Genomic DNA, 22,980 nt, shown 5'->3' on the forward strand with positions numbered 1-22,980 from the left:
TGAATTTTTACAACAGTTTGCACATATTTGCATATGGTTAAACACTGTTCAAGAGGAGGGAACAAGCAAGAGCAACTTACCATTCCCAAGACAAAATGAAGACCCAGGTTCTCAAGGCTGTCATAACATTTTCTACTGAGATTTTCCATGGTTTTTCCATAGATTAAGGAGATAGTACATTATGAAAAGGTCAAGACTTTCTTCTTCCCACATGAGGAGGCTGGACTGCATTGGCAACAAAGCAGAAGAAAATTCAACAGCTAAATTAACAGATGTGATGTATGAAATTCTTTACATTTGTTAGCCTATGATGTGAAGACGACCATGTTATCAGGATTCCTTTTTCAAAAGCAAAACACTGCTGGCTAACAATATCAAGATGTTTAGTGTTTAAATAAGGAATCTGGGCATTTTGCTGTCCACTCCACATGAATATTCTACCATGAGAGCTGCAGTTGTTTCAGATTTCCTACTCACACCAAGTAGAATTGATACCAGACAGCAGGTTTGCTTGTACAGCTGAGGTAAGTTTACAGCCCCTCTCACTGTTATGGACCCAGAGAACTGACTAGTTTGCACGCTTCATCCACTTGAAATACAATCAGGGCACAGTGTGGAGAGGAAAACTGTTGCTGAAGTCAGAAATTATTAGATTTTCATCAGTTTGTTTCCGTAAAGCAAGTAGTGTTCCCCGTGCCCCCAGCGTTTTCAATGTCAGCTCTTCAAAACTTTCGTTCAGTTCATCATGCTTATTATGCATAAGGTCATGAATGTTACTGAGTGTTACTGAGTGCAATGTTTTTAAGAAGGAGTTGTAGTATAGGAAAAAGCCTATCAAATGTAAATCGACATGAGTCATGAGGAGTGCTTCAGATATCATGATTTTAAGTCTGATCTCTTTAATTTTTCATCTTATTTTAAGAAGTAAACACAAATTGCCATCAACTTTTCTTAAAGTAACAAAGAAAAAAGGCCATACTTCTTTTTTTGTTTAATAAGAATAATACTGATATGTTTTGAACTGTAATGTGCTTACTTTTAACAGACTACCCCTAGACTGAAATTTTTCATTGAAAAATATCAGCTTCTGAAAACAGCAATTATATCAAAAGATATTATAAAAAATTTGCTATTTATTAAATTCCAATTTGAACACAGTAGGCCAACATAGTTGTTCTGTAATGTAATGTTTTCTTCACTGTAGCTCCATTGAAATCCCAGGAGTCATCCTGTGTAAGCTGTAGGAAAATCCTAAGTGGCATATCCAGTATGACAAGGAGACATCCCAAACCAGAACTCTGGTAACTTACAGGCAGATGCGTAGCAGGAAGTCTGACAAGGCTGGATGCAGATCATGAGCAAGTTGTACTAATTCTACCCATGTCTTTCTCAGATACATACAACATGAGTTGTTAGGCAATTTAACCAGTCTGGTGCGCTAGCTTCAAAATGCCTTTCTAATGTCTCCCCTTTCCCATGGCACAGAAGATGTCTAGAAAATGCTAGTAAGAATTTCAATCTTTTGCCATTGTCTGGGTACCAGCCACATTAGTGTGCTTTGACTTTGAGGTCATTACATCTAGCATTCAAATGTCACAAAGTCTGGGATACAAGATTTCAGCAGCTGAACTGTGCATAGCTCTACAGAAAAGCACAGCATATCATTTCCCTTTAAAGTATGACAGGAAATTGTATAGGCAGAACACAGAATATCTGAAAGTGGTGCTTGACAGAAAGATCCAAATGCAGCTTTCAGTTATGACAGATGTCCATGACTAGGATTCACTGCATATCTCAGCAATGGGAAAAATGTGTTTACACAGACTGTATGCGATGAGAAACCAAGAAGCAAATAAAGCAGCATTTGATTTTGGTCACTAGTTGAACTAAGATATTTGGTCCATTCTAAGGATTATTTCTGCATGATAGTTATGCTTTCCAGATGCAAGGGAGGATGTCCTATACACTGCTGGGCTGTATTTTCAAGGTATTAGAGGTAAAGGTTTTGATTTGAAGGATGCATGAGGGCTAGATGGGCAGCAGAAACATGGCCAAGTGGAGACTTGCAGAACCTCTTGCCAGGAAGAGATGCTATCTGGCATCAGTAAGGGCCAAAAATGTTGCAGAGTGGAGACAGTGCAAGCTGGACTTGAATACAGACCTTTACAGTATGTTTAGAGATACCCATTCTGAATTGCCATGTGGAAAAGCAGAGGTTTGCAGATATTTTTGCAGGAAAATATGTTCAGAGATAACCTAAGGTATGGTTTCTTATCTAGTCTGTCCATTTCCACATGTTGTTGGTTGGTATCTGACATGGTGGTAGCAGCACTATGTACTACTAGCCCTATTAAAGATGTAGGGACAGAAATTCACACAGTACAATGCATTTTGCAGGTTACTGCAGTCTTGTAACTTGTGCTAAAGGAAGTACTGCATGGGCATTTAAGAAAATAACATGGAGTGCACTCATTTATATGTTAATATGTTTGTATATTTTCAGCTAACAGAGCCTGCACCTTAACAGGGCACAGATGTCAATGAGCTAAGTTCACAAGTTATTTTCAAAAGAGGTAAGATTTTAGAAAAAACCCTACAAGAACTAAATTCTCAAGGATTTAGAAATAATCAAAGACATTTTGGAAAATCACCAAGTTTAGTACTTGTATTTGTTTCATCAATGAGCTTGTGCTAATATTTAAAACAGGTTATATTTATATAAGCTAGGAAAACATTCATAATGTAATATCATTTCACTGTGCCATATCTGTATTTTTTAAAGCTCACTGCATACTATTGCTTCTTATCTTCATCTTCTAAAACAGATCAACACAAAACAAGAAATAGAAAGATAGGTCAGTGCTTTGCCAGGCAGACAAAATTTTGTGTTCCCTGTTACATTCAATGAAATTTTCATTTCCATTCTCCAAGGGATCAGACCTCTGTTTTAATAGCTCCTCCTGGTTCTACAAAATGGTTAACAGACCAATAAATTAGCATCCAAGACCTCTACTGAAGATAGAGCACTAATTAAAATACAGAGAATCATTTCTAGATATCCCATGCTGTTGCCATGGGGAAGAAATAAGAGAATCACACAGAATCAATTAGGTTGGAAGAAACCTCTGAGATCGTGGAGTCCAACCTATGATTGAACACCACTATGTCAACCAGACCATGGCACTGAATGCCACATCCAGTCTTTCCTTAAACAACCCCAGGGACAGCGACTCCTCTGCTTCCTTGGGCCGCCCATTCCAATGCCCAGTCACTCTTTCTGTGAAGAAATTCTTCCTAATGTCCAACCTACACCTCTCCTGGCACAGCTTAACACTATGGCCTCTTGTCCCAAATAAATCTTTAATGTGAAATTTGTCTATATGTACTACAGCCACAAATAATTATTTAGAAAGCTTTATGCAAAGTAGCTTACTACATAGAGAACATAAAAAAATTAGAAATCTTTAATAATGACAAAAAGGCTCAGTCCAAACCCTTGTAATTCAAATTCTCAAATAAAAGAAAATTATTTGTTGAACAGAGCTTTAGATGCTTTAAGGCCAAGGCATAATTATATCTTTGCATTCCAGATCAAAGACTGAAAAAGTGTGGTTTAAGATACAGTTATTTAAGCCAGAGTTTGGGTACAATGCCTGCAAGGTACTTAGAATAATATCACAAAGAAACAGTATTCATTTATATTCATACCTTTAGGAAAGAAGTGAAACTTTAAAGAATGGGTTTTATGATAGCAGAAAAAAAAAGGCTGAAAGAATACTTCTCAGTTCCAAACTTTGACCTATATTTTGATTACTGATTGTAACATCTGCTGGGCCTGCTGAATCCTTACTTTAGGCTTACCACAAGATAGCGCCTTGGTGAATAACTGCATGAAGTGAAAAGGTAAACATTCTTTCAAGACTGTTTTTGAAGCATTTACAATAATAGGCTACTTGACTACTTCCCTTGATTTGCTGCATGCTATTCCCTAGAATGAAATTATAAATCATTCAGACTGTTCCCACATTTCAGTTAACATTTATGGGTATTTTATTTACAGATAGAAGAAGTCAGTTAGGGAATGGATCTATCAGAAGGCAGTTGGGTCATCAGCCCAGGTTTGAAGGAACTTCATGAAGGCAATCTTCATATTACAGTCTGGTGGAGATATTCCACCCAAGTCCATGACTTTTCTCCTTGTTGTCAGTGTTACCTGTCTACATGATCTTTGGTGTGCTGCTTTTACAGACACATTGGCTATGATTTTCAGAAAGGCTGAAAATTTATTACTTCAACAAAAATCAAATATTATTTAAATTAATGATTAATATTGAAAGATATTCCTCTAACACTATATTACACCTTATATGGTGGCTTGTACCTATTTAAAACTGAGGTAATGAAACCTAACCCTTGAGTGGAACAGTACTTTGTATCCCACCCAAAAGTGGTGGAAAGCTATGAAAATGCTGTAACTAGTTTCTCTGAGCTTATGGCCAAATGCTTTGAGCCCATTATTTATAGCAGAACTACTAAAATCATTCATAATTCTATGCTGCTTTGGTGATCATTTTCTGTGGTGTTTCTAGGTGGGTTTTTCACAGGGTTTTGAAATTTTTTTGTGGGCTGGGGGTGGTAACTGCCAAGCAATTGTCTCTTTTGCATGCTTCTCAGTGTGCACCGATTTCACAAGGCATAATAGATTTAGATCATAGCCACTAACACTAGAAACGTGCTTTTGACTCTGAAACAAGAACTTCTTCTGAATATGTGAAATTTAAAATTGAACACACACAATTCTCATATATTTGTCTCAATGGCTCCTTGACTGTTTTACTACCAAAAAAAGGTGACATCTTGAAAAGGCAAATCAACTGTAGAGTTCTTTGGGGGGAAAACACCCCAACCAAACAAAAACAAACTGTGCAGATGTCTCCAATCTTCTCCTCCATTTTCATAAAATATGAGGCAGCTGAGAACAAATCAAGAGGAATTTAAGATCCGAGTACTCTTTTTCACTGTACAGATGTCTATTTCATCCATTTTTTTTCATTACGATCCATAGCAAAAGAGATTTGTTTGCCTTTAAAAGCAGAAAAAAATCAGATGTGAAGCTAGATGATGAGGACAAGTCACAAGCCAGTGCATGTGCATCTAACAGGGAACACTGCCAAGAACTTGAGAACTCTAACATTTGGTTTTAGAGGAGTAAGGGCCTAAGCTATGCAAAATGATCATCACCATGATTCCTTCATCAAAGAGGAGGGCCCACTGGCTCCCAGACATGACACTGGCCTGTGCCAGACACTTTGCATTAGGATGCATTGCTCTTCTCAGAGTATTTTCAATAAAGAAAAGCAGAAAAATAGTAGATGGGAAGTTTTCCCAGTTCATTTTATTTACTCCATCTTTTTCACTAAATACTACAGGAAAATAAATGTACTTACTTTCTCTTCATTTCCTCCTTTTAGTCTTATTCCCTATCCCTAAATTTTCCAACAAGACAAATTTCCTGTGTGTTGGTGGTGGTTGAAGACAGCAACCACCTTGTCTGAAGAAAACTGTGTCATGAAGTCTGAGGTTCATAAGAAAACAGACTTTCAGTAAAAACTGGTTAATAGTTGTTTGTCAGCTGTTCCCTTTACCTCCCTCTCAAGGATTTTCTGTGCCCTGCGAGAAACAAGGCCTTGGACTACAAATGCCTCAGACTGACAAGGATTTCTGTACCATAAACAGTAAAAATGTATAGCAGTATTGTAATTATGGACTCGCCATGGTCTCACATATTATAACCTCCTAGTTCCCTCTAAGCAAGAAAAGGGAGACCCTTTCACCTTATATTATTTTTAGGAGATTGCAGTGAAAATTAGTAGCCAAGCAAAATATAGTGGATTCTTGAACATGTATATATGTATATATATTTTAAATTTATATTTATACATTAAATTTTTTTTATTTTTTATATAATTATACATAAATATTATATATATATGTATATACAAAAACCCTGTGGTGCTATCTTGCCTTTAATATTGCCAGGGAGGCAACATTCAAGTAGTTATTTTTCTTATTTTAGCATTTATACACCAGAGTGTATTCAGTGCAGGGCTGAATCTAATTAGCATAAATGCAGCTATGTGAAGATCAAAACCCATGAAGATGTTTTGAAGATTGCAAAGGCTGGAAAAAAAGGCTTAATTGAATACAACCACAACGTGCCATTAATTTGAAAAGAAACATAAACAAACGGCAGGCTTCTAGGTATATAATTCCAGTTTAGGAAACCTTGGATGGTGAATACTCATTTTCTCTAAAGGGACTAGCACAGGGACATAAGATACTTGCTGGCATAGAATTACTCACATGATTCAAATTAGCAATAGATAGCTTACTGTATTTTGTGCCATTAACTTCAAATACGCTGGTTCTCCATATCTATCTTAGAGTATTAATATAATATTCACAAAAAGATTGCCCAGTAAAAGAAAACTAGAGTACAAAATTAAAAAAGAAGTAATCAGCTGAGATAACTTTCTCTTCTGCTCTGCATATTTATGTATCATTTGCTTAAAATAAAATTTCACTCAACCAACCACCCACTTTGTTTTCTACTGTAATTATATTTTATTGCTCTTTGAATGAGTGGGGGTTTAATTATCAGCCATTAGTAAATTTCTAAATCCTCACCAAAGTCATTGGCAGAGTAGGAGACACTTTTCTTCCACTGTGGAGTTACTGCATCTCAAATAGTTTAAAACCTGGTGTCTGTATCTTTTTTCATATTTTCACTCAGGCTTTATTTCTGTTTAGCTTTGTGGGGCATCATGGAGAAAACACAAGGCTGCAAGGAGTGAGGGTGGGAGGCTGGGAGAAGCATGGGAGCACTCAGATCACAATGTCAGGCACGGCAAAGCAAGCCCGTGGGTGTCTGCAGCTGCAGACCTGACAACACCAGGGTATGGGACACAAAGGTGACACTTGTTCTCCAAACAGCTCCTTGGATGTCTGCTGCCAGGGGAAGGTTTTGGACAGCTGAGGGTTCTCTGGGACAAGCAGGGGACCTCAACACAGAGGAGAGGGCAAGCTGGAGGTCTCAATATTTAAGAACAGAGCCTTCAAAGTCTGAACAGACTTCAGCATTGCCCTTGATATTAGGCCCCTTAAGATTTGAGCCTAACAAACAGAGGTTTGAGTACTAATCAATAGAAAAGTTATGTAACATTATGTAATTTGTAATCAATGAATGCTGATGCCTTTGTTTAATAAAATGTATAAATAGTGTAAAGTTCTGATGACTGGGTGAGCCAGGTTTTTTATGGGTTACCAGCCAGGTCCCTACTTGTGCAAACTAGAATGAAAATTGAAAGGGTGTGTGAATTGGTGTTATGCACCAGGTAACAAGCCTGTGCTCAGGACAACACTCTCAAGTACAATTAGCAATGTTTAGAGAGGGCGGTTTAATTTGTTTCACACAGTCTCACTCTCTGGGATACTGCAAGGCAGTATTGTCAGATTCCTGTAGGCAAGAACTTTCCTTAAACAGCAATTTAAAAAAAACACTATGTTGAAAAAAAAAATTTATATCCTCTGCTGCTGAAGGAACCTTGCAAATGCCAAGCTGACCTAGAGAGCCACACAACCTGTTCCATCTCACTGTTACTCTGCTCCTTGTCAGCCTCCATCATGGTCTTTGAACCTGGAGCAAGGCATAATAGTAAAGACAAGAAACAAAGGAAAAGGGAAAAGAAAGGAATCAAAACTGGAAAACAAAGAACACTAGAAAAAAGAACCATCTTTTTTAAAAGCCAGTACATGATTAATGTTTCAAAGAAATTTTAGTGAAGGACAAAAATCTTGAAACTATTTAATGTTCCAAATCAGTTACAGACTCATATTTTCGCATATATCTGTATAAACAATATACACATTTAGTTAGTCATGAGTTCTCACAAAGACATTCAATACAGTTTAATTGTCCCTTTTTTCTCCCTATTATTTCTTTTTAACTACTGAAATCATCTTCTTTAATTGCATGCCAAAGTCTGAGAGTGTTTAGTGGCACTTGAAAACATTGACCGAATAAGCAAACCAATTAGTTTAATTGGCACCAGAGGTACTGTGTGCATTTGGATAATACACAGATGGAAAAAAAACCCTCAACATTTACTAGTTTTAAAACTCTGTTTGCAAAGCTTTGTTTGTTTTAAGGATTATGTCTATCTATGTTGCTACTATTGATTTTCACAGAGCAGGAATGGGATGTACACATCCTGTCACAATGTGAATCCACAAAATATCTTCCAGACTGATATACAGTCTCAAAATACAGACTCAAAAAATATTTATTACTTCCCATTTTCAGTCACAAAACAATTCACAAAACATACTGTGCATGCCTCTGAACAAGAGAGGGCAGAAGACAGGGTCACAAAACAACAGAAAAAATTCACAAATTTTATTTCAGCAGTGCCATGAACAGATAAATGCTTAGGCTTAAACACAGGTTCTTTCTAACTTTTCTACTCTACTTTTGAAAAAGTTCTCTACTTTTTCAATCCTTTTTTTTTTCTTTAGTCTTCCCTTTTCCATATCATAGGAAGATCAGTAGGAATTTTTTTTTCTGGGACTGGCATCATATAATCTTTAATGTTACCCAACATTTAAAGCACCACATGTCTTTTAAATTCCTGTATTGCTCTTTAGGAGTTCACACTCTCCATATTATGTAACAGACACAGTAGGTAGTTGCAAATTCTCTAAAGACTTTCATGCTGCAATGAGTGCTGGATAATTCATGGGTAGAAACAGCTAGCCTAACATCTATTGCAGATTTGGTGGCATATTTGAAAAGTTATACAGCTCTTTTGAGCACACCTAATAGGTCTGATCTCTATTTAACTGAAAAGCAATGAAAGAAAGGAGTGACTGTAAGTATTTTTTCTTCTTTAAATTTATTATTAATAAAAAGAGCTTTAGAAGTCACCTGTGAAATAAAGGAATACTCCTGTGTTACCATACTAAAACTAGAACTGAAGAACAGAGTCTGATGACAGTCAGAGGGACACAGCTTGTAGAAGGAGCATTAAGTCCCAACAATCATTCCTACAGTGCTGCTGTGCTTAAATCTATGTCTCCATCAAAACTTGTGGCCAACTGGGAATATATTGTCAGCTCAGCAGAACTAGTAACTTAGTGCAAAGCAGTTAACAAGGATAGAGTAGTTGCAGTCCTAGGGTTTCAAAATCCTTTAAAAAATGTAACCTAAGTTGACTACATAAATGATCCATGACTTCAGTTCCATATGGCACCATAATGGACAGAATCAAAAAATCCATAAATCTTCCCATGACAGCTGCTTCTTGCTGTAGCATAGGCTTGAGCACTGTGCTCTGCATCTCTGCAAGATGAGATCACTGAGCAGGGACCCTGCACATTTCAAAATCCAGTCAGATCTCTTACTTCGATGAGGACTCACATGAGGCATGAGAACAGTCTATGGCCCATGTACAAAGAAGGGGGATTATTTTGATCACATGTGAGATATGCCTTCCCAGATGGGTAACAAGAGAAGATGTCAGGAAAGATGAACTGATTTTCACCATAAGACGGCTAACTATCCTCAGCTTTCAATCTAAGACATGAAAACATTTACCTTGCAGACCTTTTTAGTGAGTGCACTTTTGCTCTTGCACTCCTAGCCCCAGGTCTGTAATGGTATGGCACTGTCTGGAATCAGACCTGGGCTGTCTAGCCAACGAACAATGGGCTAATGGAGACTCATTGAAAGAGCATTTGATTCTGTTTCAATCATTTGATCTATTTGTTTTCAAAAGCACAGCACACAGATTGAATAGGTTGGTGCTGCTAACTTTCCCTGGTACAATAGTCCTTTTGAAATTGGTGCATTGCTTACAACACAGTGCAATTTCTCCTGGGCATCTAAATTTTTCTTATTTTGTTTTGGTTTTGTATATGTATATATATTAGTTAGATGGTGAATTTCTCCATGATTTTCAGACACCAATGGAGTACTGTGCCTACTCACAGTGCTGTGTAAGCAACAATTCAATCTCCGAAGTATTGCAAAAATGATTTACAGTGAGTGACAATAAGTGATTTAATAACTGTTTCAGTTAAGGCTGTACAGTATATAGTAAACCTCTTGCCTGCAAAACCTGTTTCAGCAACTGTGGCTCTCTGCAGATCTGGAAAAACTCGTGTTTAGCTACCTAAATTTGGAGACAACAAATTCACCTGAGAGTTTCAGATGCTTTAGAGACCACACTATAAACAATTAATTTAACCAGTAATACCCATTAAATTTTTATTACAATATTTGCTTATATGCAATCAGCTTTTAATGCTGTCAGCAATAATAAGAAAATAAAACCCCAAAACTTCAAAAGTTCACTAACAAAGGATAGTGGTTGGGCTTTGTGTCATAAGAAAACTTATAAAAAAGCCAAAGACCCCAAACTTTTAGGCAAAACCAGCAGACAAAACATGAAATATTTTCAGGTGCAGAACATTTCAGACTAGTTTTGCAAATTTCAGATGCAAGCTGTCCAGAAAGTGTAGCATACCAAATGAGTTCCCCGTATACTCCCCCTGTGATACAGAAAGAATAAATATATACATACTCTGGCTGAATTCTTTACTCCTGATTTTAAAGGTTTATCAAACCTCTCTGGGGACTATATATCATAAATATATTGTGGGATTATATATCATAAATATAGAGACCTATTTCTGTACCTTCATTTCTTGAGGTCAGAACTTGTGATCCCATATTGTTACAAACTCAGGCAACTTACACCCCATGGGAGGCACATGGGTGTTTTTCTATAGCCCCAGTACTATGGTACATGATTTGGGCAATTGATATCCATGACAATGACACATAAATAAAATAGTTATGCATTTGGAGAACAAAATGGGGTAAAAACCTCAGTGACTTGGGGACCCTTTTGAAGAGTACATTATTGTCACTTGTATACTGTGGAAATTTTTACCATGTTGTTTTGGAAAAAATTTTCAAATGGTTGTCATTCCTGTACACTCCCAGAAATGACAGAGCTGTGAGGTATAAAATCCATAGTGCTCTTCTTTCATGTCAGAAAAGAGAGTGCAAGCTCTGATTTTTAAATGCTTTTGATGCTTTTAAATACAAGGTATGTTAAACTGGTTAAAAAGAAATTGCTTCTCTATCATGTTTCAGCATTTGGGGTTGAAATACAAGGCAGAACAATTTGAGTGCTATTTTTTTTGTTTCTGCTGCTTTGATAAGGTAAAGACAAAAAAGGAAAAAAAAGCCCCAACAACCACAGATAAACTGGAGGACTACCAATAGACATTAAGTAGGACATAATGAATCAGTAGCTCTGCTGAGAGTTTAACAAAGGCACCATTGTTCTGCCACACAACGGGGGTGAAAGGTTAATCAGAGGCAAGAGCATACTAAAATTTGGGGACAGGAAAAGATATTAAACCTTCTGAAAAATATCAAAAGCTCACTTTTGAACTTTTTCACCCTGCTTCTTTGGCATCTTCACGTCCCCTGGAACAAATCAAGATATCCTGATCTCATTAAATGTCTGTTAACTTACTTTTCTCAGAAATGTATTCCATACAGCCTTCATTCTCCAAGTGAGGAAAAACTGTCATTTTTCTATATTGATTCAATTTCCTAGGGCACAGGCTGCTCTTGTGTTTCAACTTTTGAATACCAGAAAAAGTTTTCATAGTTTCTCATTTAGCACTGCTGCACTGGGATTTTAAAAGATTCCTTAAAACTGTGTCTGATATTCTTCCATTTAAGAAATACTCTCTGAAGATTACCGCACAAAACTTCATTGTATTGGTTTGCACTGCTCTTACTCCTTCCCTCTGGTAAATTAACATACCTTCAGGCACATCAACTTTTCAATTTTTTTTCCCCAGTAAATTCTAACACTATTGTTAATGTCTTATGCTCTCTCACCTCAAGTTGCATATATGTCAACACCCTCCATTCCTCCCTCTCTCTAGCCCAGTCTCCAACCCCTAAAGATTTCTTATGGTATTCCCACTGAAAGCAATTAGCGGCACCAAAGCTCATTCCCTCCTTCCTGTTGCAAATGCAATACCTTTCCTCTCGGCCTATTTGCCTGCAGGCAGGACAGTTGGGAAGACAAGTGTTCTCTGTTCTTGTCATAGGTCCTTGGCAAGCACTCTCCATGTGCCTCCTTTCCCTCCAGGAGACAAAGCCAGTAAATTCAAGGGGGCATAATTAATCACCTTTCAACTTTGGTGCTGTAACTGTTCCTACCTTCAAAGAAAGAGCCTTCTACCTCTTTTTCTTGTATGTACCCTGTACACTGCACCAACATTGCAAATGGGTACCTTATCATTCTTTCTGATCATCCTCATATTTAAACAGCCTGAGTTAAATGTTCCACCATTTCTTGTTCCCTTTTCTTGTCTTCTACTTCTAATTTAGAGGAAATCAGACATTTGTAATTCCTTAATTTAGAACACATTTCACTTGAGTTTCCAGTCTCAACCAGTTCTTTGCCTGTTTTGAGATACAGTGGTAACTGCAGATCTTCTAAATGGTTTATATTTGTTCTGGCATCCGCTGAAGTTTACAGGACAAATTTGGACAAATCTTTTCAGACATTCTCTGGTTCTTCTGGACTACACTGACCTTCTCCTGAAGACCAGCTATAGGATACACTGAAATAAACTTGAAGCTGCATCAGAGGAAGTCAGATTGAACAACAGGAAAACAGTTCTTCACACAAAGGGTGGTTGGGCACTGGAAAACTGGTTCCCTGGGGAAATGGTCAAAGCACCAGCCTGACAGAATTCAAGGAGCATCTGAACAAGAAGTTAATAATATGGTTTAGTGTTAGGTGGTCCTCCAAGCAGCAGGGAGTTGCACTTGATGGTCCTTATGGGTATCTCCCAACTCAAGATATTCTGTGATTCCTGATAAAGTACTTTGGTAGCAGAAACAAATGTGACATTAGAAAAAAAAAGGAGAAGAGAGCGTTTCCATAGTCTCTACTTTATGCATCTGAATTAAGCATAGAATGCAATTAAATTAGGAACTTAGGTTGCAGTTAAAAAGAAAACCATGCCTTGCGGGTCCTGAAGGAAAAGGAGGCAATGCTTGAGTTTCATATGAAAGTAACCAAATGTACGTAGCTTAAATAGCTCAAATTGGACTTTTAGAATTAAGAGAAGATCACTGATTTTAGGGACAGGGAACCAGGGACAATTTTCTGCCATGTAGCATTCTCAGATTAAAACCAAATGTCATTCAGACAGGAGTTGTAATTCAGCAACACAGAGTTGGGAGCAACCATAGAGAGAAAATCAGCATATATTATGGAGCTGGTTAACATAAATGATCGTTAATGATATGTTGGACATGAAAACTCATTCACCAGATCTCCTGGAGCCAAACAGATACTTCCACTGGGTTTCATCAATCCTACTTATCATATCATCAGCCTGGATTTCTTCAAATTTTTCTATAGCTTGATTCCCATTTTACATTTCACCTTTTATGGTAAAAGAAGTCACTAAAGCAAAAGGTACTCTCTGTTGAGAGAACTTCCTTGCATTAAAAAAACATTGTCATGACATTTTCATCTTCCATAAGTACTTCACCTTTTGGAGAGAACTCAAAGAAGACCACAGTCCTTTTAACCCTTTATGTTACACGGAATTCATTGCTAAACAAACCTTACATTTGATTCAGAAGTTCAAGTTTGTATATCAATGTGTAACTTGGTGTTGCTTCATTTAAAAAAGGATATTTGTTGCCTAGTTTTCTGGCACCTGTCTTGAGAGAGAATGGAGGAAAAAAACCCGCTAAAATGCAATTAATTAGTTCTCTGTTTATATACTCCCAGATAAATAATGCATCCCCAGCTCTTCTCCAGATATTTTGTGCTGCTCTGACAACAGGAAAAGACAAAACATTCTTGTAACTGGTTATCTGCCCCCTCCATTCATGAAAATAAATGCTCCAGACTGAATGACAGATGCTTTTCCTACTCTAAACTGCACAGTAGCCATGGGTCAGACTACATATGATTGAGTTTGATGGTCTGATAATGGTCCCACTCATAATTTTCCAGATTTTATTTAGTGGCCATAGATAAGTTTGTGGGATGCTCAGTCCTTGGACTTCACTACCAAGCCTTCATGTCTAGGGACAGAATTCAAGGAAGAAAGGAGGTACTGAGTGTCAATGAGGAGCTCTCTAGAACAATCCTGTCCCCCATATGTTTATAGGACCTGAAAGGCCACATCAACAGGTGCTGAGCCAGGTGGCTGACACCCTAAAAGCTTGACCCATCATGACTACAGAAAGGCAAATGTAGTACCTATGCCTTACAAAGGGAAAAGAAGGGTGATATGATGAACTACAAGCCAGTTATCGCCTCAGTTTCTGTGCAATTCATGTAGTTAATGCCCTTGGAAATTTATTCCAGATATATGAAGTGGTGGTTGTGGCAAGTAACACCACGCATTTACCAAGAGTAAATGATCTCACTTTTGTGAGAGCAGTGGATGTCATTTACCACAACCTTAGTAACCAACTGATTCTGCCGTGGCATTTCCATATTTGGGTTCAGACACTGAGGTCTGGGTGGGGAGACAACTACATGAGTAAAAAATGGTTAGGTGTAAAGGCTGGTGACTAGTGTTTTATGCTCAACCTGGAAACAGGTTAGGGGTGGCATTCCCCAAGAGTCTGTGGAAACCTGTCTTGTTTTACACCTTTATTAGTGTCTCGAGGGAGAAGATGTAGTGCACCTGCCTCAGATTTGCATATGACACCAGTCTGGGGTGCCTGTAGTCAAATACTTGATGGCAGGGCTGCATGACTTAGACAGGTGGGAGGAAGGGGATGGCAGTGACCCTGTAAAATTTAACAAGGACAAATATTGAGGTCTGCTATGGAAAGGCAGAGTGCTGCAGACTGGGTCTGGGGAGCAGCTCTGGCAGAAAAGCCAGATAGCAGTCTGAAGAGGTACCAGCTGTGTAGTATGTGAGAACCATGGATCATCCCCTCTTCTCTCTACTCAGACCATGAAATTATGCTTTACATACAGGAAAAACATTAACAGACTGTAAGACTTGGGGCCCACAGCACAGGACAGGTCCAGAGAGGACAACTGAAAATGGCCAGAGACCTGATGCACCTCTCCTAGGAAGACAGTCTGAGAGAGTTGATGTTGTTCTGCCTAGAGGAGACCCCATTGCAACCTTCCCATAACTAAAGGGGGCTTATTTGAAAGACAGAGAAAGATATTTTACCAGGTCCTACAGTGATAGGACAGGAGGTAATGGTTTTGAACTGAAAAAGGGTAGGATTAGATTTTAGGAAGAAATTCTTGAATGTAAGGGTACTGAGGCAGTGGAAGTGGTTGCCCAGAGAAGTTGTGGATATCCAATTCCTGGAGATGTTCAAGGCCTGGTTGGATGGAGCTCTGAGCAATCTGGTCTAGTGGAATGTGTTCCTGGCATGACAGGGAGGTTGGAATCAGGTAATTTTTAGCAGTTTCTTCCATGAGAAACCAAGCAATGATTCTATGATACAGTATGTGCATTATTAAATATACAAAAGAAAAATTATTATTATTGTAAAATCCAGGGCAAACCAAGTACATTTGGTCTGTAAAGCAGTATATCAAAATTGTTAAAAGGCTCCTTTAAAATTACTTCCATTTCCAGTGAATAGAGGGACATCTGTACCAGCTTTTGTCCTTGGACAAAAACTACTTATCCAGGAAGAAGAAAAGCCTATTCTTAAAGGAACAGTGACATAAGGCATGTAAGAGTGTGCCTGGATGCTCAAAGCTACATTTAGTTTACTTGAACACTCAGTTCCTGGGAACAGGCCAATACAAAGAGCTTCCCAAAGAATCTGGCAAAAGCCCAATGGGACTTTCAAGGAGAAACCATGGAGCTGGACCAGATGATCTCTCTAACCTCAAAAACTTAGTGAAGCAGAGTCAGTTTTGCTTTCCTTGCCTTAAATCCTTTTGAAGAAGAAACCATAAATCCAGGATTGATTTAGCCACCAAAGGTTCTGCAGATGTTTAATGTACGACATTCTCATGGGAAGGGCTTGAGCCTTGATATTTTATTGTTAGAGTCATTGTCTTTAGAATGTATATCCAGAATGAGAGAAGACATTGCATTGATGGAGAGAGAACAACTCTCTCCCCCCCTTTCCTCCCCCACCTGTCCACCTGCAAATATTAATCTGAAACCACAAAAGAGTAAAGGATAAAGGTAATTCATCTGAGCAACAAGCATCATGGTTAATTGTGAACATAATTAAACTTATACTAACCGACTTAAACCAAGGCACTGCAGAGTTATGTCCCATAGTTGCAAGACGATAGCAAGTGCCTATTGCAGCAACCTATTCTCATAGCTGTGACAATACAAAGAGAAAGGGGTGTTTAGCACAGAAAAGTCCCAGCTGACACTCAATTAAGTTTTTACATACATTGTGAGCAGATGTCTGATGTACCTTAGCAAGAGATAGTTGAAAACTAATTGAGCACCTTAATCACTATTTCCCTTAATATGCAGTCTGAGATTCACGCATGTCTACAATAACAATAAAAGCATTTCTGGGCTGCCCTGACTGCAGTGGTCCACAAGAATCTTGATTTCAAATGTGGCTACTTTCACTGAGGCTTATTTCTCATTCATCCACTTACTATACACTGTGCTAAGAAAACCTGACACTAATGAAAGAAGTATTAACTTTTTCTTACATGCAAGACAATTTTTGAGAGTAAATATTTCAGAAGCTTATACTTGCTACAAGCAGAAAATAATAATAATAATAATAATAATAATAATAATAATAATAATAATAATAATAATAATAATGAAGAAGTCAAATCTGTGTTTCACTTCTATCTTATGAGCTTCCCAAAGAAACAGCCACATCACAATAACCCCACTCCAAACCTAACAAGGTGCCTAGCAAGCATGGAACTTACAGTTCAGGACTAACAGAGTTGTAAAAAAGAATTAAAATATTTAGCTGCATAGGCAAAGTAAAAACGTAGCTGCTCATAAAAGTTGAAAGAAAACTGCTTCATCTTGGATAGCCTGGGTGGTACTGGCTGAGCATATAATGAATGTTTCCTCTGCACCACTCAAAAATGGAGCCCTCCTGCTGCATTTTGCACCATTTTCTAGACCACCCACTCAGATGAGGATACACAAACCACATGTGCTAGGAATGTCTGCCCTGTGCCGAAAGCAGTATCAGCATTATGACCTTACTCCTTGCACAGTCAGGATTTTAACACAAACTTGCTTGTATTTTCAATTCCTTTGATTCTTTAACAGTTTGTATGTAGTCACTGGTTTTTAGATGCCTAAAGATTTGAAAGAGGAATGTAATTGCAGGAAAACCCCAGCATTATCAGAGTAGAAATATTTTAAGCAAATATTTCTTGTCCTTCTCCTCCTGAAAAGAGATAGGCTTTATTTCTAGGTCTTGTTAAAAAGCTGTATCTGACACTTTCACAAACCCACTCTTTCCTAAACAGGATTCAGATGTTGCATTCTGACTCTCTGTGAGCAATGATAAAAGTTAATAATTTATTCTTTGCTGTGATGAGATGGGTGATGTCTACTTACAGAAATTGCAGTTTTATAGCATCAGCTCTCTAAAGGAACATATGAAAATACATAATCCATTTGATGGAAGATTCAGGAAATGGTTACTTCCAGTCAGAATTATACTGAATAATAATGAAAATACATCTGCTGCATTCACAGGCTTACATTTGACTTCACCCAAATTTCAAGACTGGCAATATTAAAGTAAATGAAAAATGCAAGACTACCACTTTGCAGTACAATCAATTCTATGTTTTATCTCAGCCTGGCTGAGGTAAAACATAGAATGTAAGTCAGATAGAATACTGAAACAAATGTGAAACAGACATTAGCATCCCAAACAATAAAACACCTAAATTTTTTTATGTTGCTGCAATCTCCATCTCTGTCTCTACTCATCAACGACTGCAGATTTTACAGTAACGAACCAAGGCAGTTGTACTATTGCATCTCTTCTTTACACCTTTTTTTTCTTTCTCCCCACTCCATCCCACACCCCAGGGCTTTGTTCTCACTGTAGTTATACTTCTCTTTCCTCTCTAGTCACAGTAGCATTTCTTGCTGCTCAATCAAATGCAAGGCTCTTCGAGTGAGTGTGCTTTGATGTTAATTTATCTGTCCAGACACAGACCCAGCCTTGTAAATATCATTGGTTTAGCAGCATTAATACACTGATTAACTTCCAAGCATGCACAAAAGCACTGCAGATATATGTGTTTTAGTCCCTGTCATCTGTTAGGAAGGCTTTTATGCCCAGCAGTAAGACTCCGTACAGTGTATAGAGTAGCCTCCTGGTGTACACTGCATTCTACTGTATACTGCTTGACAATTAAGAAAACTATTGGGGCTCATAAAAACACATGCCTCACACTTGTTAAACTTTGGAACATCTCTTATTTTGCTGCTTATTTCTGTAGCTCCTCCTAGCTCCTGCTGTGGGTGAAAACCTGACAAAATTTTCATCGTGATGCCTAATTTCTGTAAACCACAGGCCAATGAGCAAACACAAAACAGACTCTGTAGACTGAAACAGGAGTTTACTAAATGATAGTTTGTCATCAATCTGCAAGTGGTAAAAGATGAGATATGGTGTATCCGAACAAATCAAAAATCTACCATCAGTGCAGTGTCTGGAGTAAGATAATGCATACAACAAAACCTAATGAATGAGGCAATTTTCACTTCAGACAATTCTACAGTTTCCCCATCAATTTTGCAAACTAAGTGACAGGTCTTGGAACAAATGGGTCATTCAAGAGACCCCAAAGCACTGGTACAGCTCCTAGAAAAGGAAGATTATACCCAGTAAGGACCAAGGACTCAAACTAGATTGTGAAAGTACTTTATTTCACTGTGAGAATGGGAAAGAAGAACAATGGGCCAGGCAAAACCCAAGAACTTGTAATTTCCTTCCCAGAGACAAAAAGAAATTTTAATAGAAATATACTGGGCTCTCCAAATGTGCTGTACTGTGTGCATTTTGTTTCTGAAATTGAGAGCATAGACTTTTCTAAAAACACCAAACCAATGAAGAGAGAGAGAAATGATCAACCATTTCTTACAGTCCAAAGGCTGAAGACTGAGCACAGATTTAGTTTTACCTTGGAAGACTCTCTTCACTTTAGTGTATGAGAGGAGGAAAGGAGGCCCCTTCCTCCTTTCTAGCTCTTTTTCTTTAGCATGGACTAAGACGGCCTTCAAATTTAGATGATACTGGAAGTTTTATAAAGCCTCTCAGCTGATCACAATTTGTAAAAAAAATTAAATAATTTTTTTTTTTAAGTTGTCTACCAAATTGGACATCCACTTTCTGAGGAGGAAAGTTTCTAGTGAGAAAACTGTCTTTGCTACTGGATACAACTACTGCTCTAGTAACAGTGACTCATGCTGAGAATTACTCTAGATATTGGAACTTACTGCTAAACTCTGTCTGGTCCAAATTCTCTTATATAACTGTTTTAAACAGCTTTATGCTAAGTAAGACTTCAAAACATTTGTTGCCAAAACACTTTAACCCATCCCAAAGATCAATGCTCATAGACATTAAAGACTTGGAAGGGTATCTTCTTGTTTTTCCTTTAAGAGAAACATGAATGTCTGATATTAGGTGAACATAGTTTTATTTTGTTTCCATATACAAAATTAGATGAAAATAGCTAACTTTAAAATTTAGATCAAAACTTAGTCACTCTAATTCTATCAGAGTTTTGTGAACAAGTCAACGCACACATTGACACCAACAGTCTATTTTCTCTCTCTCACTGAATTAGAAAATTTAAGAGTTTAAGGATCATCCACAGTTTGCATGAAATTCAGCACTGATTTGATACTGTAATTGATGTTATCTCTCTTTTATGCCTATTTATCTAGTTTTTCCTTTCCTCCACCCCTGTTCTCAGTGTACAATAAAGCTTATCTGGTATTTTAAGGGTAAAATGATTCATTTCACCATTTCTAAAAAAACAGTGCAATAGTTGTACTAGAAGTATCCCCTTCTGAAACTCAATGAGTCTTTACTACAAGACTTAGAAAAGTCCAAGTGGACAAATTTCCATATACATCTGGTATACCTAGAAGACAGGAAAGTTGAACACACATTTGTAGACCAAAGGTTTTTAAAGTTGCTTTTAGATTACCAAACATTTTTATATAAAACAATCAATAAAAATTGAAGTTTATCCCCTTTACATGCACCCCTTTTCCCTTCCCCATCGTCACCTGCCTTTTGTCAATAGTAAAGTTAACATTACACTCCCAGTCCTCCATCCCCTCCCCAATTGCACATTAAGACATGGACTTAAAAGAACAACAAAACGCTTCAAGTATGCTTCATGCCAATCATCAATAAGAGTCATAACATTACTGAAAAAGTACACTTATTCTTCAGAAGCCTAAGGAGGACTTCCTGCGGAGTATGATCAAACAACATTTTAAATAAGAAAAAAGCCCCCCAACCCAATATGTATCGTGCCCTTTCAAAAAGAGTAAAGTGTAAAATTTTCTTTGGACTTAAAGAAACAGTATTAAGATTTACCATCTGAATAAGAAATAACCCCAATAGTTTTTCAGTGCTGCACAAACTGTGCACATTAAACAGTAAGTCATAAAGATAGTACTGTTTAGCTCTACACATAGAGACTACATGTGGCATAATAAGCATACACATGACATACTGGCCAGTCTAGCAACAAGATACATTTATCAGTCTGGTAAACCTGAATAAACCTTTGCATCCAGAAGTAATTTTAAAATTATTATTTTCTCTTGTCCTTTAAGAATTTGAATTTTTCATATAAAGGCAATGATTTCATCAAGAAACCATCAGCAATATGAGAGCATGAAGCATTGATGTGAAACTGAGTATACATCCTCTCATTTGATCATGCATAAACAAGGATCCTGATTTCAAGAAATAATGGATGGTATGAAAGAATACTCATATTTATAGACAAGAAATTCTTCTGGAAACACAATAAGGTTATCAACAGATACCAAAATCTGCAAAGTTTAAAAAGCATATGTGCATGTATGTGTGTATGTATACACATATACACAGGTGTGGTACACGTGTATATATAAACACACATACAGATGATATCATACATGTATTTTATTTCATGTATTCATTTAAGTGTATAACGACATTTTTTCTTCTTTTCAAACAAAAGGTTTTAATTTAGCAGTTGTAAAAAAACCAACTAAATCAGAAAAAAATCCCCAAAACAAACTAAGCAGATCACTTACTATATGAACGAATAAAAATGTTATGCAAAAAGTTTTATGGTAGAAGTGAGTCACACACAGCAGAAGAGTGTTGAAACTCAAAGTAATAAATAGCTCCAAATTAAGAATTTTCTACAACATTTTCTTTAAAGACAGGACCAGTATTTTTTCTTTTATCATGAGCTCCTGCAGAACACCTTCACTCTAATATATATTTAATTTTGCAACATTTAAATGGACACAAAAATGTAGACTGCAAGAGTTGCCAGATTCAGGACAGTATACATAGCATTTTTTGTTAAAAGTCTTATTGATTTATTCACTGAGGCTAGACAGCAAGTCATATGAACCTATTTGGTGCACTTTTTAACCAGTCAATATCAGTAAGTGGATAGAATCAAGGACTTGCAGTCCACCCTACTGTGGTAGACAGGAAATGAAATACAGGACCACTGCTTGGTCACCACGTTTGTATCTTGTTTCCCAGAACTGCAGAGGTGGAATCAAGACTGTAGTGTTTTAATTGACTAAAGAAAGATAGCAAGAAGTGGCATTTCAATGTGAATAAGGTTACTAGGCTTGTGAAAGTACTGCATCAAAATAGCACACAAGGGACCCCACTACTTGCAATATCTGGTAGTGTCACTCAGTGACTCATTGACTTTAAGATACATGTATGCAATAATAAATAGATCAGTTATGTAGTAAGGCAGTGTGTTGAACATGCATTCATCTTGTGGACTTGAACACCACAGAGAGAGATACATGATATCATACACATTCATTAAGAACAAGTATTTTTGTTTGTTTTTCTGTGTTTGTTTTTCAAGGCTACCCAGGCAAACTCTTCCAGAGCATTTTCTTCTTGAGAAGAGTGGTCCTCTGAGTCTGGTCACTTTTGCTCTCCCTTATCAAGAGACTGGCTTTAAGGAAAAAAAAAAAGCTGAAGAGGTTTTTGGTTTTTTCCCCCTCCATTTTGGTCACATCATTCTGCATACATCATTTAAAGAACAGTTTTTGACACAGCCATATGCTGAATCCTCAGGAGGTTCCAGATGTTTCCAGATAACTCTGTAGTTTACGGACTGTGGTTTTGTCCAGTGAACAAAGATCAAAGTCAAAGGTTGTATTTGTGATATGAAAGTGTCCAGTTTCTTCTATAAGATTTACTATCTGAAAGAAAAGAAAAGATGCAATTTTTTGGAAATTCCAGCAGTTTTACACGCCTGCTGTTTGTATAAACAAGTACCATATGAAAGGCCTAACATGAGCCAAATTGCCCCAATACTTGCAGATTTAACCATTATCCTTATCATTCACTTCCTTTCTGACATGCATTATTGTTCAGATTATAGTATCTTGGTTTATTTTTAAGATCATCATCAACCATAATGTCAGCATACCCATCTGCTGTTGCTGCAAACATTAGCATTGACAACATATTTTTCAAATGTTCAAAGAAAATCTGCTTATTTTCTAATTCAGTTTAAAAAATAGGGGAGGAAGGGGCAACAGTATACCCTTAAGCTCAAACAAATAATTAAAAACCCCAGGTAGATCTCTGGAATATTTATTATGTGCATAGCTGCTAAGCAGGTTACATTA

General features: G+C 37.3%; 1 protein-coding gene across 1 annotated transcript in view; it reads right to left on the minus strand.

Moving 5' to 3' along the window:
• Nucleotides 1-18,978: 18,978 nt before the first annotated feature.
• MLLT3 (MLLT3 super elongation complex subunit) overlaps nt 18,979-22,980 on the minus strand; it is a 119,444-nt gene continuing 115,442 nt past the window's right edge. The window contains exon 12 of the mRNA XM_036403653.2: nt 18,979-22,548. Coding sequence (XP_036259546.1) covers nt 22,417-22,548 — 132 coding nt within the window. The 3' untranslated portion in view covers nt 18,979-22,416. The remainder of the gene's footprint in view (nt 22,549-22,980) is intronic.

The sequence above is a fragment of the Molothrus ater genome, chromosome Z (genome assembly GCF_012460135.2).
Source record: "Molothrus ater isolate BHLD 08-10-18 breed brown headed cowbird chromosome Z, BPBGC_Mater_1.1, whole genome shotgun sequence".
Taxonomy (NCBI): Eukaryota; Metazoa; Chordata; class Aves; order Passeriformes; family Icteridae; genus Molothrus; species Molothrus ater.